At 39.4% G+C, this 16,721-nt stretch overlaps 1 protein-coding gene across 1 annotated transcript in view; it reads left to right on the forward strand.

Annotated features, from left to right (window-relative positions):
* Positions 1–15,380, forward strand: part of ADCY1 (adenylate cyclase 1) — a 156,591-nt gene extending 141,211 nt beyond the window's left edge. The window contains exons 15-20 of the mRNA XM_075052153.1: positions 6,196–6,312; positions 7,681–7,827; positions 8,215–8,313; positions 12,337–12,451; positions 14,045–14,169; positions 15,042–15,380. Coding sequence (XP_074908254.1) covers positions 6,196–6,312; positions 7,681–7,827; positions 8,215–8,313; positions 12,337–12,451; positions 14,045–14,169; positions 15,042–15,380 — 942 coding nt within the window. The remainder of the gene's footprint in view (positions 1–6,195; positions 6,313–7,680; positions 7,828–8,214; positions 8,314–12,336; positions 12,452–14,044; positions 14,170–15,041) is intronic.
* Positions 15,381–16,721: the final 1,341 nt, after the last annotated feature.

Genomic DNA, 16,721 nt, shown 5'->3' on the forward strand with positions numbered 1-16,721 from the left:
AAACACATTATCTTTGTACTTATTAGGCTCTTTGGCATAGTAAAAACCTGAGTATTAAAAGATCTGGGAAGACTGTTGGTTGGAAGTACCTGTATATTAAAACTGCCTTCGAATAGTTAGCAAACTGCAAGCTACTAATTGTTTAACAACCTTTAAGAGGAGACAAGGGTAAAAACCACCTTCTCGAGTGAGAGTTTTCTCTAGCAGCTGGAATGCAGGAGCCCTGTATATGGTTAAACAGTATTCTTGGCCATGTTTCTCTACAGCTACAGTACTACTTACCATTGAACCATGTTGGCTTAACGTGGGTACATTCTTGGTAGCGGAAGTTTTAGAAAGACCATTGACTTAGTGCACAGGGACTGTGGAGATTTTCTTCTGTTTTACAGAGTCAATGTGCTGGCTCTTTGTGCAAACACTGGATTGCATGAACCACTGCTAGAGCTGGAGACTCGCATCTCCCAGTAGCCAGCCGCTGCTGTGTGAAAGATTTGCCAGTGTGGTACAACATGTATTTTTAGGAAACTTCTCAGTTGTTGGCTTACAACTGGGAGAATTTCAGATTCAAGGGCTATTCTGGAAGCTGTAAGCACTTTGTTTGCGTACTTTTAGTAAGGCTTAATGTGGGGCTAATCCTGTAAAAATGTTCTCAGATGAATAAAACCATTTGTGGCATAAGCTGCAATAAGAAGGATTTCATAGATACTTTCATTTACTTCATCATGAACAAACAGTGTAGTACTAACTAAATGATATTTTAAACACTGAAAGTATCCTGCAATTAATACCATTACTAATAAGAATATATAGATAGATGCTCAATGGTGTATGCTGAGGTCTGAGGAAAACCCATTTCCACAGATTTTGTCTGCCACGTGAGGAAGAAAACACATTTTGAAGAAAAGCAGATTTCAAACAAGAAAAACTGATTCAGAAAAATGATAGTTTCAAGAAAAGCTAATCTAATTTCTGTGCATCTAGGTTACATAACCAGAACAGAGATAATATGGTATGATTTATGTACATCATGTGGAAAAAATACAGTTTTCTGGTTGATGATAAGTTGTTGAAACATTTCTATTTGTACTTACTGTTCACACGTCAATGGTGTTACAGGTTCTAGTTGATTTTGTTAGGGTTTTTTCTGTGCCACATTTAACCTTTCTAAATATCACATTATTTCCAGAAAATATTTGTTGGGTTTTTTTAACAGGCAGTGGGAGGAGAATTTCATTTTCTACATAACACTGTTGAGTAACTCTGTCTGCCTCATATGACAATAACTGTGAATACCAAATATAGGAGCATTTTACTTTTTTGTGACCGATAATCACTTTTGCTTGTGCAAATGATTCAACAAAACTGGAAAAAAAGAGTGAATCCAAGCAATAAATTTATGAAGCAGCTAAAACTGCCAAAAAAAAAAAAAAAAAGGAGTTGCTCACTCACCCAGGATTTGTCAGGGGAGGAAAATAAGAATAATACACTGATATGACTGATTGTTGCATTCTGTCGGGAATAGTAGAATGTCGTTCAGCAGTTTTCCTAACCCGGGACGCTGGAAGAAGTCAGTAGTTCTACTGTGGCCTTGCCGGGCCCGACGCGGGGGGGGGGGGGGCGGCTCTTCCCTGGGCTTTTAGTGCCACCTTCAGGTCCCGAGGTGATGCTCTGCCGCACCCCTCCGCTCCTCTCGGCTCTATGGCGAAACAGCGGAGTTTCCCCAGTCGGCGACATCCCTACTGCACTTGTAGGCTGATTGAAGGGTCCCCTGACAGCTCAGCCTGCTTTCTGAGCAAAGGATGTGTAACCAGCTGCCAGCATTGTAAAAACCGTGGGATGCTGTGGAACTTCGAAAATGCAATAGCTGTTAATTACATTGATGTCAAAAACTGTAGTACCGAAGAACATTTTAAATTCTGTCACCAGGTCCAAAGCAAAAACAAAGCCTGCTTTTAAATACTGCAGCTCTGCAGATACAGTTAAGTTCTGCAAAATGACCCAGCTGCCACAAATACCAAACAGGTATAAGCAAAAAGCAAGATGTGAAAAATGTTGTTGCTTGTGCCTATGTATTTTCTTTCTTGTTTATTTTCACAATAATCTGCCTTGGATTTTGAGCTAGCAGCTATTGCATAAATATCAAGCTGGCAGCTTTCCTTAATTAACCAATAGAAATAGGGGAAAATAGTCAAAGATTTGGCTGTCTGGATAATATTTCCACCAGGAATGTAAATACCTGTGATCTGTGCTATTTTAATCTTCCTCCAGACCCAAGTACTCCTTCTCCCTTCTCGGTGTCTGTTTTTGCTGGGAAAGGGTGATGCCTACATATCCTTTTATCTCAGCCTTTCAAATTGTAGACAATAAGAGTTCATGAGTCACAAGGAGGTAAGACAGTTTTCATTGCACTTGCCTGAAGGGCAGAAAGCTGGAAAAAGGTCCAGAAAATATCGGTAATCAGTTTACTTCCCTCCCCACAGAGCCATGTGATGGGATAGTTTTAGAGTCCTCACTGCTGAACATGACCAAGTCTTTTTTTCCCTCACCTTCACTTCTTATCTTCCCTTGCAAGACACACAAGATCTTTCCTCTTTCCCCAGGCAGCTCCTGAGAGGAGTTGCCTGTATGAGAGCTGTCTTAGGCAGTGCAAGGCGAGAGGACAGATCCTCAAACTCTGTGCAGCAGTAGCAGAGAAGGTACACTTCAGTTCATATTCCAGCAGATCGCTTTATTAAAGGCAGGATGTTAGACATTTGGTATGGCTGGATGGTGTAAGTGCAGTCCATGCAAAGACTGCAGCTAAGGTACCAGCAACAATATAGCAGTATGTGGTCTAAGCTAATACACCTTGCTTTTCAACACAACTAAGTAGCTCAGAAGGAGTGCTGTGCTAATTCCATGAATGGGCTGCTTCTAGTTCTGGGGCTAGGTCAGGTAGAGCTAACACAGCTTATTCTTCATGGCACCGTGTTGCCCCACAGAGGCACTGTCAGCGCAGATGTCTCCCTGAACCACAGGGAGAGAGTGCGGTCCTCTGTCCCTGTTGGCTAGGAAGTGCCTGGCCTGAAATGGCCAGGGCACAAAAAGCTAAGAGCGCTTGACCTACATACCCCTCATTCTGCTGTTTGCATAATTTGTCTTATTTAGGTTTTGCTACCATTACCCACCATGGTATTATTTAAGGGCCTTCCATGGCCTTAGTGGCTTTTGTCTCATTTCTGGCAACTGAACCTTCTTAGAGTCAAAATTGTACTTAACAGTTTTGCATCCGAAGGAGTAAAAGCCACTTGCTCAGTGTGTTGGAAATCTAGCTTTCTACTGTGTTTCTTAGCAATGGTGACATCCTTGATGCCTTTCCCTGCTCTTAGAGGATTTTGCCACCCCTCCGGTCATGACTTTGGTGGTTTGGTTTGAGCCACTAGCTCTTCACCCAAGATCTCAGTTCTCCACCTCTTCGTCACAGCTGCGGTCCCATCAGTTGTGAACACTGTCACACCCATACCTGCGCATACACAGCACTGTCACTGGCATTTCTCTCCCCGTAGTTTCAGGACTGTATTGAAGTGAGACAGAAAGGAGGAGAAAAGCCATCACATGCTTAAAGTTCCGTCAGAAGGAAACAACCAGAAAACCAACAGTCTAGAGTGTCCTTTCTCATTTATTTTAGGTTGGTATATCAGAATTGTCTTTTATTTCTGTCTGTCAGAGGCTGGACAGAAGTCCAGAAACATGACCAGGGTCACAAGGGTCTGGTTCAGTGCTGGCAGCTTTGTCCTTGTGCTGTGGCTTGCTCTGAAACCTTTGTTGTGAATTATACCCAATGGTAGGAAACACTACATATTGCTGAAAGACCTTCTCAATCATGTTGCCAAAATGAACGCTTTGATCCACGACTGGGCAAGGTAAAGGAATCTGATCACACATTTCCAGATCAGAAATGAACATCAGCTTCCAGTGATGAGCAACGTGACTACCCGTGCAATGCGTCGAACTGATTACTCCACTTACCTACCCCTGCTTGATTACTTTGGCTTGTCCAGAAATCTCTATGCCCTGGCCAAAAGGTGTATTGTTCTTTAGGCTGCTATTCTACCCCTTATTGTATTGGAGGCTTAACTGAGAACTTTAAACATTCCTAGGAAGAAAGTAACAAAAGAGTTCTTATTAAAAAAAAATAGAGGAATGGATAATCAAGCTCAAAATGGATTTTTTATTCAGAGCATGAATTCAGTTTGCAAATCTCTTTGCTGTCATCAGAGTAAAATTTCCCATATTCCAGCATGATGTAAAAATGGAGCTCTAAGCTTGGTTTGGATTTTCAGCTGGAAAAGGCTTTTTATTTTTACTAGTAGAACATGTAAATTCCAACAGTCAGACTAAATGCAAGAGGCCATTACACATGTTTATAGGCAACAGTAAGTCAGAGTTATACCACCAAAATAGGGGAAGGATATTTTAAAAAAACAGCATATGAAATTCAAACAGCAAAAAAAGTGTCAAGAAAAAAGCTCACAAACAGGAAATAGATACTTGCTTACATTAAAAATTTCAGGTATATTTCTTGCAGAACTTAACTGGTATTTAATGTTTACTGATATTTCACTTCTGGAATAAATTCTGATTCTCATTACACAAATTAGAGGATGAGCTGAGAATTTATTTCAAAAGGGAATGATTCCTGAAGAAGTTATGTTTATAAAACCAGTTCTCTTTCAGCATTCTTTCTACTTGTAAAGAAATTTAAGAATACAGAAGTAAACTGCAAGGCAAAGCAGACTGTGTGATTTGAATAAAAAGGTTGTTTCCTAAGTTTTATCATGGAAAGCAAAAATTAACTTCCTGAAAAAAAAAAAAAATCACATGAAAAGAATATTGTAAGACTATACAAAGGCAAGGGATGATTGTTTTTCTCCTACTTAGGCAGAAATGGATAATGAGAAAAATATATAGACTTTGTAATAAATCAGGATAGCAAATTCTAGGTACAAAAGGGACACCAGCGAAGATTAGAGCAGATTCTTCAGTGGTTTACATGATCGTAGTTTCTCAACAATGCCTGAGAATTTGGCCTTCTGCTCTTCTGCTGACTGTAACTAGATAAACAAAATCATATTGGGATCAGGGCAGAAGATTTGTGTTACAGTTCTGTGAGCGTGATTGAAGAGCAAAGAATAAGCTGTGATTTCTATGAGATGAATTATATGGTACTGATCAAATGTTTTCAAACTGAAATCAGAATGTGGGGCCAAAAGTCACTCTAACAACGAGGAGCTAATTTCAGAGAAGTAATTTAGCAGAAGAGTCTACTAAGAACTAGGCTGGAATTTGCAAACCTAAGAGTCCCAAATGAGATCCCTAGATAGTCAGTATTTTTCCAATCAGGGGTCTGATTTTTAGAATTGTTTCCTAATGCATGACTCCCACTAACTCCTGTAAGTCAAGACACTTGTAGTAAGATACCAGTATCTTGGGTTAAGGACCTCAGCTGTGTTAACTCCTTCTGAATGCTGTCACTCACATGAATGATAGAATTTCTGTTGCTGTTGCACACAGAAATTTCTGTGTGCAGGAACTGTGTATGTTTTCATGACAAATACCAGAGTAATTAAAACTGCCTCTAGAAATGTTAATTATTTTCATATTAATTTTTTTATTATTTCATATCATTCTTAAGGATGTTCAATTTTAAAACCTTTTTCTCTGTTGAAGTTACTGTCTTACCAGGTCTGTTTCCATTTTACTGCAAAATGCCATTAGTTTGCTTTGAACACTGGTGATTCTCCAGGCTTCTCTTTTTTGAAAGGTGAATCAAATACTGCTGTCACTGTCTCCACCTACCTGGGAAGTAATTGGCCTCCAAGGCCAATGTGACTTAGGTGGGATTATTCTAGCTTTTTACTCTGCAAAAATATCAAGGGCCTATTTAAAAGAACAGAGAACTACAGAAGACACCAATACAGCTGATCAACCCCTGAAAGTAGTCATCAGCCCAGAGACTTTAGCTTGAATTACTAAGGACTTAAAGGGATTTTGCCCTGAAGTAAAAGCACGGTACAGGAGAACTGTTCCCACCCTACTTAGCAGGCATGATTTTGCTCAGTTTAATTTCAAAGGATGAATTAATGGAAGCTTTTTGATGGCTTCAGGTAATATTTTGCTTTTTGAAAAGGTTTTTCTTTTTCTCTATCCCCACAGGCAGAAGAAGAAAGAGATGATATGGAGAGAGTCAAGCTGGATAATAAAAGAATTCTCTTCAACCTGTTGCCAGCACATGTTGCACAGCACTTTCTTATGTCTAATCCAAGAAATATGGTAAACCAAGATAAAATTTAAATACATGGTGATGTTGTATGGGTGTGACCCTGTGTAGCTTGGATCACCTTTCAACTGTATGCTTTCAAGAAAGGCTTGGACTTACAAAATTTCATTCGTGTTGAAGGGAATAGTTTTGTAAAAGCTCGTGTACAAGAATTAGATTGGGATTATTTCTTTCTCTGTAGTGTCCTCCTCCTCTGAAGAATTTTAATAAAAAGCAGGATAAGGGAATTTTCCATCAATGTTCTGGCTGTGTCCCCTCCCAACTTCTTGTGCCCCTCCAGCTTTCTCGCTGGCTGGGCATGAGAAGCTGAAAAATCCTTGACCTAGTCAAACACTACTGAGCAGCAACTGAAAACATCAGTGTGTTATCAACATTCTTCTCATACTAAGTCCAAAATACATTATACCAGCTACTAGGAAGAAAACTAACTCTATCCCAGCTGAAACCAGGACAAACGTCAATGCAGCCAAGCGTCTCCATGCAAATCACTAATTTTTTTTTCAATCAATTTAGAATATTGCGATTTATCACAGTATTTAATGAGCTCAGTTTGGTTCTAAATGGTAAAGTGTATGAACTGCCAGATGCTTCCATATGAATCACTCTAGTTCTGGAAATACACTGCCATTACAAAACCCATCCCTTTAAAGTTAAAAAGAGAGAATTGTACACACCCAGGGAAGACACGGTAGCTTTTAACATCAAAGGCTGCAGTGATTTAATAAATTCGTTCAGGAAGCTCTTACCAGAGTCCTTCCAGTGCAGCTGCAATACCTGTACCACTGGAGTAGCCCTAATGGCCATGATACTGCTCTTGAGAGTTTGGATCTATGTATTTGAACCACAGAAGAGTGGTTTTACTTTGATAAGCTCTCCGAATTCTTAAGCAGAAACCTTACTGTACAGAACAGCATTATATTGTTAATGTTGAATACAGGACTCCACAACTCGGGGAAAGATATGAAGGAGTGAGGCTGGTTTTGTGCTGCAGGGTAAAATTGTTCCATCTCCTATTTTAGTTATAAAACAAAATTGAGAAAATGCAATTATATTTCTCAAACAATAACAGTTCTACAACTGTTAAGACTTTCTACACAATTTTAACTCACTGCTTCCCTGTCTAAACAGAGAAAAAGACTGAGTTTTTTTAAATGGTTTTAATAGCTTAGTTGTTAATTTTCTTTTGTATTTTTGAGTGGAGAGATCTTTCAACATTTTTTTAATAAGGCTGGCTTTCTCTCTCCCTAAAATGATGGCTTTTGTCCTACCTATCGCTTAGCAGCAGAACAGATATCATAATAAAGATGCCTGGTTTAGATTAATCTTTTAAAATAAAAATTATATCTCCTCATGAACTGCAGGACCTTTATTACCAGTCATATTCACAAGTGGGAGTGATGTTTGCTTCCATCCCAAATTTCAATGATTTCTACATCGAATTGGACGGCAATAATATGGGAGTGGAATGTTTACGCCTGTTAAATGAAATTATTGCTGATTTTGATGAGGTAAGGTCTAAACTCTTTGTCTTTTCACTATATCAGTTCTACCAAATTACTATCAACAGAGAATATCTGTAGCAACTCAGCCTATCTTGAACTGCCTAATAAAACAGTGCTGTAAATTTCCTATTTAATTGTAGCTGGTGTCCACTGGGCTTCTCCAAAGTGCCCAGTTTGTACTTTTAGGCACGTGAGTCTGGCCTCAAATTCCTCTAATACAGGAAAAGTATTAAAATGTGAGTTAATGGTAGTTTTTTCAATGACCTCAAAGTGGGCAAACCTCAACTTACCAAAAATAATATGGTTTAATCAACTTGCACATATCGTCTGATAACTATGGTTGCTTGTCTAAAATATTATGTAATATTTAACAGTTTTATGTTTTAAACAAAGCTTATGGACAAAGAATATTATAAGGACATAGAAAAGATCAAGACAATTGGAAGTACATATATGGCAGCTGTGGGACTTGTACCTACTTCGGGAACTAAGGTAAGACAATTTTACATGACGGTCATTTGTGGAGGAACCATTCTCCTTCAATTTCCAGAGGAACATCAGAAACAAAACTAACTCTCTATGATTATAGATAACTTGTATTACTTCTTTACAACAATATAAATCTGAAATTCAAAGAACAACTGTAGCCTGAAAAGAAAAATTGCTATCCTAGCAGTTGCTCATGTGGCTTCATTTGGGCTTTCATTGTCTGCAGCTCTGGATTCTCTGTAAATTGGTGTATAAAGCTCCAAAGTCAAAGTGGTAGCATTTTAAACCTGGTATCTTAGATGACCTTGTGAGATGCAGGGAAGGGGAGACTCTAGGTGTGATGAATTGCTGCAAAACTAACACAAGAATATTAAAATGTGATTTTTTAATTTTTTTTTAAATATATATTGAAATCTGGGTGCAATTTACAATCAAAACGAACAGCCTCTCCCAACCCCCATCATGGACAGGAACTTAGTGCTAGGTGCATTGCTGCACTTTACCCTGGTCCCTCCAAATGAGCTCTTCTTTGTCTGTACTGCTAGCATTCTTTTTACCCCTTTAATTACTCAGCAATAAAAATACTCAAAGTCATTTCAGACCCACTAGTTCTGGGGCACAGTTCTTCTGTATCCTCATTACTACTCCTGAGTGTGTTTCTCACCTTAAGTTTGTGTCTTGGGACAGAGATTTCCTAGATTTGCATGCAGCATCTGGAAAAGCAGAAAACCCTGTGGACAGTGTACTGAATATATTGCATACAGAGTACTATGCACGTTAATAATTATGCTAATAAAATTAATTTATGAAAAAATAATAAAATTAATAATATGAAGAGTATAATGAAAATGAAAGGAATCTGTGCACCTAGTCTGCCCACAATTTCCAGACACCTCTCCTCTGTTCTGATATACATGTACATATGTTGTAGAGGTATGCTCACGCATATGGTTTAGCATTCCAAAACAACACTGAATTAGAGGGCAAAAGCAAAACGGGCCAGAAGATGGCCTGTGAACTTTCTAGCAACAATTATCCTTGTTAAGTAAATAAAAAACAAGGCCACATTGAAATCAACTGTTAGAATCAGATTGGAGTATATCACATGCAACTGATGCTTTCCTTTGTATCATTCCTAGAAATCTACACATTACAGAAAGGTATTTTTAAAACTCTGTTTATGCTGAAACGTTTGACTCCGGGGTCCTGAGACAGGCAAAAAAATTGATCCTTTGAATTTTGTTTGGTGTGATCTCAGGCAAACAGGCAACGGCATTCTTGTGTGTCTGCTATAAATGCTCTTTGAACTATAATCCTGAAAACAAGTGTGTTATTGGGTAACTTTGGCAGCATATGTTCCAAAACCTAAACATGTTTATCTCTTGTATTTTATAGTTGCTAACTGAAAGGTCAGCTGAGTTATCCCAGTACTGAAGATACTGCTCTGAGCTTATGATAGTAATGCATTTTAAATCACTGCAGAAGGTCTTGTACCAGGACTCTGCCCTTCTCTGAAATCTTGGGGCAAATTTTGGTCTTTTCTGTACAGGTAGAATTTATTTAACATTGTGTATTCCAGAAAACCTAAAGAACTTTTATGAAACAGCCAATATTTTTTACTTTAACTTGAGGTTTCAGCTTTCTGCGATCTCTTCCCACTGCTGGTGTGATGCAAACAAGCAGAAATTATTCACAACCTCTTGGCAGTTTCCCACTAATTCTTCAGCATGCAGCTACGTATTAGAAGTCGGATGATGCTGGGTAACCCGTCATGTGCAGACACTCGCTGCCAGCCGTCACAGTCCTTGGGCTGCCCTACAGAGTCACATGTGTCCATGAGGAGCCACGGGAGGCTCAAGTGCTTCTGGTCTCCCCTCTACCAGGGGTGCCCCAGCTTCATCAGAAAACCTGGCACAGCCTCTGATTGTGAGCCACCAATTTCATACTAGGATTTGGACATGAGCAGAAAGCAGTGGATGGAGTTAACTGTGCTCTTAACTAAGGTTATTTACACACATGAGAACCCAGTACCCTTGATGAAATTAAATATTTAAATCCCGTATTTTACAGGACTGTTGTTTCTGCAGCTTGACTTCAGCAGATGACTGTAGTAAATGCACGTTGCCTCTGTCAGAGTGGTTTTGCTGTGATGCTCTGGGCAGTCTTTCCAGTAACTATTCCTCCAATGTTTAAATAAATAATTGCTTGCCAGTTACGCCATCAGGGCAGCACACAAACCAAGCTCTTTGTAGATCTTTTGCACAGTATAAGTTCATTGTGTGTGTGGAGTCCTTTGAAATTACATCTGTGATTTCACCAGGGTCCTGACTTCATCAGGGTCCTAACTTTGTGGTGTTCTTCAGTGCAGGTCCAAAAGAGCTTGCTAGCAATCCTTTAGAGGCATCTGTCACCTGCAGTGCATCCAATATTTGTCACCGGTCCTCTCTCCTGCAATCATGAGGGGCATTGTAGGAAATCAAAGCATTCATTGGCCAGCAAAGAAATGGAAGGATAAGGAATATAAAGATTTGAGACTTAAATAAAACTATATACTCCTCCCTCCCTCCTCCAGACATTCAATAGTCTTCTCCTTCTCTGTTGGAAGTGTAGCCATCAGCTCTTTAAACTTACTTCTTGTTCTTCCTTTGTCTTGGTGAGGCTGGAAAAGACTAGAGTTAGTTGACATTGCAGCAAGCAGAATGCCAGAGACCAGGGCAGCTAAAAAAAAATATGCTTCCTAAAAATGGGACTGGCCCAAGGATGACTTTCATAATTTTTTGTTAGCACTTTGCTCTAATTTTTGTAAATTTCCCAGCCACATGAAGGAACCCTTTGAAACTGAGACGAATAAAGCAAATGGCAACCTGTCTCTCAGGTTTCTCAGCTATTGTGAAGTACTCCATTTATAAAATCTCACTATCGTGACAAAAACCCAGTGAGCTCTCATGTCATGCCAGCTGCCACAGCTCTGTTGTGCAACACTCTACTGAAGCTAGACTACCACTGACCCTGCATTTCTTTCACCATGTCCTACCTTTAGCCCACTTTCACTTTGCAAATCTGTTCAAGAATTCATATTTATTATTCAAATAGGAGCACAACATAAGAGCAACCATACTGAGAGAGGTCAAAGATCTATTCTAGTAACCTGTCTTTAACTAGCCATGGTAGATCCTGGGGGAAGAGCATGAATTACAGGACAAACATGCAAACCTCTTTTCCACTTTCTAATGATATGCTGCTTAAGAAATTCTAGAGCTACAGATAATATCTTTTTACTACTTCGTAGCAAGTATTTCTTCCATGAGTTTGAGTAATTATGTTTGAATCTAGCTAACTTTTGGAATCCACAATATCCTCTGAAAATGAGTCCCACAGTTTAATTAGACTGAAGTTGTAAAAATTGTTTTCTTATGTTTTGGGGTTTTTTTACAAGTTGATACTTAAGCATTTCATTTGATCCCTTCTGGTTCTTTTGCTTTAGTTCATTTAGATACGTTTTATAACAACTCACTTCAGCTTGCCTGGAAAGGAAAGAAAACAGGAGAGTTCTGCATCTCACAGGATTAAACCTAACAGGAATTTTGTCAATGGGAACAGCATGCACCCCATGGAGCTGGGAGCTATCAAAAGCCCCAAAGGGAGAAGAGGGCAGAAACTATAGTTATTAATAATCATCAGGCAAAGCAGTTTTGTAAGAAAGCAGGTTATATTCCCTGCCACGCTCAAAACAAACATCTGCAGCTCTCTAGCAACAGAACCACTTTACCATGGGAACTTCGCTTTCCATTCTTCCCAGAAATCAAAAAGTGAGAGAGAAGGGGGAATAAAAAAATACATTCAGTACTTGAGAAAAGAATGCATGTGTTGTAGCCACCATCAAAAGTTTCTTTTCACAAACAGCAAAATGGGTTAGATTCTTTTCCTAAGCCATCCAGTCTGAGCTTTTAATTGTTTGTTACTTTGTTATTTCACCTGCCTCTCAGTACCATACAAATCTAATGTGCGATACTATTTTGTTTCTAGGCTAAAAAATCAATTTATTCCCATCTGAGTACACTGGCAGATTTTGCAATAGAGATGTTTGATGTTCTTGATGAAATCAACTATCAGTCTTACAACGACTTTGTCCTACGAGTTGGTAAGTCACGTTTCTACAATTGTTACACAAGCAGAACATTGTTGTTTGCTGGTTTTCCCTGTGCTGTCTGCCAAGGATTACCTGTCCTGCACTTATGATTAAAACTGAAAAGCCTCTAGCTAGAGAGTCACATCCATGTAGAAGGTCAGCAGCCTAGTTGGTGAGCATCTGTATTAAGGGATTATAATTGTGTCCAGTTCCAGTGTGTTTACTTAATCTATGCACCCCTAAAAGGAAACTGGGCCAATAATTTTATATATTATTAGTGTACCCAGTCTTGTGGCTTACACTGTTTTGCCTTGCTAAACTGCTGAAAACTGAGTCTGACTGTACCTAACTATAAAGTTAAGTTGCATCTGCAAAAGCTTTGTTTGCATTAGAAGTGTGATGGGAGCTTTTTGTCCACGGACGCCAAATCACCTCAACCAGTCCTGTTTTCTCCAACAAATCAAATCTTTTGGTCTTCACAACACAAACCTTCCCATGCAATCCTTTACATGTTATCACATGTCCTACCTCTCAGAGGCCTTTCTCCCAGAGCCTTCTTAGAGAGCAAGTTCCCCTCTTCCCTTCCCCTGCATCCCGCTGCTCTCCAATGGTACTTACACTGCTGTTCTCATTTCATTGCATGTACTACCACAGATGGTCTTCGCCAGCTTCTTTCTCTATATATTTTCATGGCTGAATTGTGAGAATGGGCTGGACAAGGGGAAAAGTGAGGTTGCTAGCAGCAGAGTATTGAGAAAGACCAAAGACATCAAGGGTAGCAAGAGAGGAATTATACATCTTTGCCCTCCTGTACATCCTAATAATTATAAACCCCAAATTCTCATTGAACTCTGTTACAACTGGTCTTTCCAGGTTCACAAAGGGGCAGAAGACAAATATCTAACCCCCTGGGAAAGCCCTTGCACAGAACCTCATGCAGGGTTTAACATCTGCAGCTCTTCAGGGCACTCAGAAGAAGGAACAACCTCTTTTATCTTCCAAACAAGGTGTCGAAATCAGCCAAAAATGTAGAATCGAGCCCTGTGGTTTCCCAAAAAAGATGCTTGAGCCATTTTCACATACTCTTGTCTTCTTGCAGTGTCTGCCTAATCTGAGTTGTCTAGTACTGACAACCAATGCAACACACTTCCTTTACCCCATTCCTTGTATCTTCCAGGCCACTATTTCTGTTCCACTTGGAAAACCTCCATTAAAAGGCTTTATATGAGCAACCACAGTGGAAGTTGTAGCAAACAATTAAAGATCTTTAACAGTTTGTCCTGAATTGTTCTACAGCTAAACTCTGCAGTACCACTTCTTTTCTTCTTTTCTTAAACAAAAAAAAAAAGAAAATCCACAGATGAGCCAAATTTTTATGTTGTCTATCACATTGCATTTCCAATAAGAGATCTCTATGTATGTCTTTATTTTGTTTCTAAACCTCTTACAAATACAGAAGTCCAACTGGCATTAATTTAACATATATTATGTCCTATGACCAGAAAAATTCTAAGGCACTTATGTTAAATCTATTTTGCAGGATTCATGTTTCTCTTGGATAATATGCTGCAGTGTTTGAAACTAAACTCATTGTTTTGATTTTAGGTATTAACGTCGGGCCGGTAGTGGCTGGAGTCATTGGAGCCAGAAGACCACAGTATGATATCTGGGGGAACACTGTAAATGTTGCCAGCCGAATGGATAGTACTGGAGTGCAGGGGAAAATTCAGGTGAGTGCATTCTGAGACAATTTTGCAAACTTTAAATACCTCCTGTTTTATATGTGGTTACATTTTCAAGACCACTTAGAAAACACAGCCTCACTTGATCTTGTAGTTCTTATGAAAAGGGCAACATTCTCCAGATGATTCAAGCATCAGAGGTATAGTTGTTTTCCTTCACTCCTTCACTACTTGGAGGCAATGAAATCCTCAAATAAATCATTTCCCATCAGAAGAAACAGAGTTCTTTGCTGCATTGCACACAGTTGGAGGCAAGCCTGGGAATGCCGACACTGCATGGGCCAGTCCTTGTGCTGTAGGAATTTTGCCTGAATAAGGACTACAAGGAAAGGATCTATGTCCATTTGCATCCTGCTGCGTTTTATGTAGCTTTAAAAATTCCTTGGATACTTTGGATCAGAGAGGCTATTCAGACAGAGAACATTGTTGTTCTGCTAGAGTTTGTCTAGAAGCTCTGCTGCACCTCTCAAAACCTCAATGAACTCTTGCAGTCCTATGTCCAAAATACCTGTCTAGTCTCCAGGGATCAAAAGTTCTTCTGGAATAAATTAACGTCACTGGAGCTGATCCAGCTTACAACAGTGGACAATTTGGTTACACATTTCTGTTGGACGGAGCTTAATCTGGCTGTGTAATTATTCAGCTCAAGAGCAGAAGTTCTGCTTCTCAGATTCCAGTTTGGTCAGTGATCTTTAATTCCTTAAGAAAAATCTAAGTGAGCCCAAGAGCAGCAGTAGGTGCTAATTCAGTCTGTTTATGTGTATTTCATGACAGAGAAGTAAAATGGGGAGGGGAGGGCGCTTCAAGGATTAACCTTATATGAACAGCAAAAACTAATAGTTCTCTTTTTCTGTCTTCAGGTGACAGAAGAAGTTCAGCGGATATTAAAAAGGTGCAGTTATGAATTCGTGTGCAGGGGTAAAGTCAGTGTAAAGGGAAAAGGTGAAATGTTGACCTATTTCCTGGAAGGAAAGGCCGATGGAAATAATTCACAAACACGGTCTTTAAACTTAGAGCGGAAAATGTACCCTTACGGGAGAGCAAACATTCAAACAAAACTGGGCACCAGCTGTCCATCAGTGTCCTCAGTTGCTAGCTTTACTGTAAAAGCTGGGCTTGGAGCAGGTCAAGCATCTGCCACTCACACAAATCAAACACTGCATTATCTTCCTTCTGTGCCAGCTGTGAAGGAGGCGTAGAGCAAAGGAGATTTGGTTGTGCCATTTGCGGTGAACTTGGAGAGCAATGGTTGCCTGAATTTTTACCAAGAGATCAGAGGTCATAGGCCATGGCATTAACCAAGGACCACTACAACCCAACCAAAGAGAACTTGGGGACTGTGTAACGAACTCTTGGGATGGAACATATAAGGGCTAGCAATTCTGTTAGGAAAAGTCAAAACCTGATTTTCTGGAAATGAGGAATATTTTCTTGGCATTTTTAAAGGGTAAATGAAAAAAAATTAGATAAACGTGCAAGCAATTATGTATGTGTGTGTGTGTATATATATGTTTTAATCTATATATGCACATATACAAAGTCCTGTGTAGACTTAATAGAGATTTATAGAGATAAACATAAAAATATGTATTTATTTACACATCCACCTGCAAAGAGATTTCTCTTTCTGTCATAGCCAGCATTGTTGGGACTGGGATTAGCAAAACTGCATTTAGCTGTGGAGTGGGGGGCAGCTGGAGACTCTCCAGGGCTACAGCAAGAGTTAGAGAAACTGTGCTCCCAGTGCATGGGTTAAAGCAATGACAACAGTGTTCATTCTGCTGTCAATGGCAGATAGGTGAAGGCTGGACTCAGCTAATTGCTAAACCCTATGTATTTTTTAAATTTGTCTTTTTGCATGCTCCAAAAACTTCAAAAAAATTCCAATTCAAACCATAACACTAGCATATGAAGTAGATAAACCACAGAGCTTAAAGGTTTGGCAGAAGAACAATATATATTCCTTCCATAAAAAAAAAAAACCCAACCAGGGGTGGTAGAGTTTAGAAGTTGCTGCCTCTTCATAGGTCATTTGACCGTGGAAGACAGAGGAGCCACCCTGCAAGCACAGCAATATGCTTATGCAATATAGAAACATTCCTTTATGTACAGTGCTGATTTTACTGAAGAGCAGAAAGATGGTATTATTTCAGGCTTTTACAAACAGCACAGGTCCTGTGGCTCAGTTCCAGGATTTAGCTTTACCTTTCTAAACAGCTCAAAGAATAGTCCTGTACTGGTGACAAACATGCTGTTGCTAGCTTTGTGACATTTGTATGTTTGCCAACACAGCCTTACATCTTAACTGATTTTTTAAATTTATGCCACAGTTTTATTATATCTTGATTCTACCCAGGCTCACTCTTCAAAGCTGTACAATTATAGAAAGCTATAATTCTGAGAAATAAGCACAGTCAAACTTTGCCCAAATGAGGAGCACACTGGTAAACATGCCAGGAGAGTGAGGCCTGCTCTTAATCTGCATAAAAGGGAACATATTTTGACTGCTTTTTCCTTTAATGCAGCCCACATCCTATTGT

Source organism: Buteo buteo, chromosome 20, assembly GCF_964188355.1.
Source record: "Buteo buteo chromosome 20, bButBut1.hap1.1, whole genome shotgun sequence".
Taxonomy (NCBI): domain Eukaryota; kingdom Metazoa; phylum Chordata; class Aves; order Accipitriformes; family Accipitridae; genus Buteo; species Buteo buteo.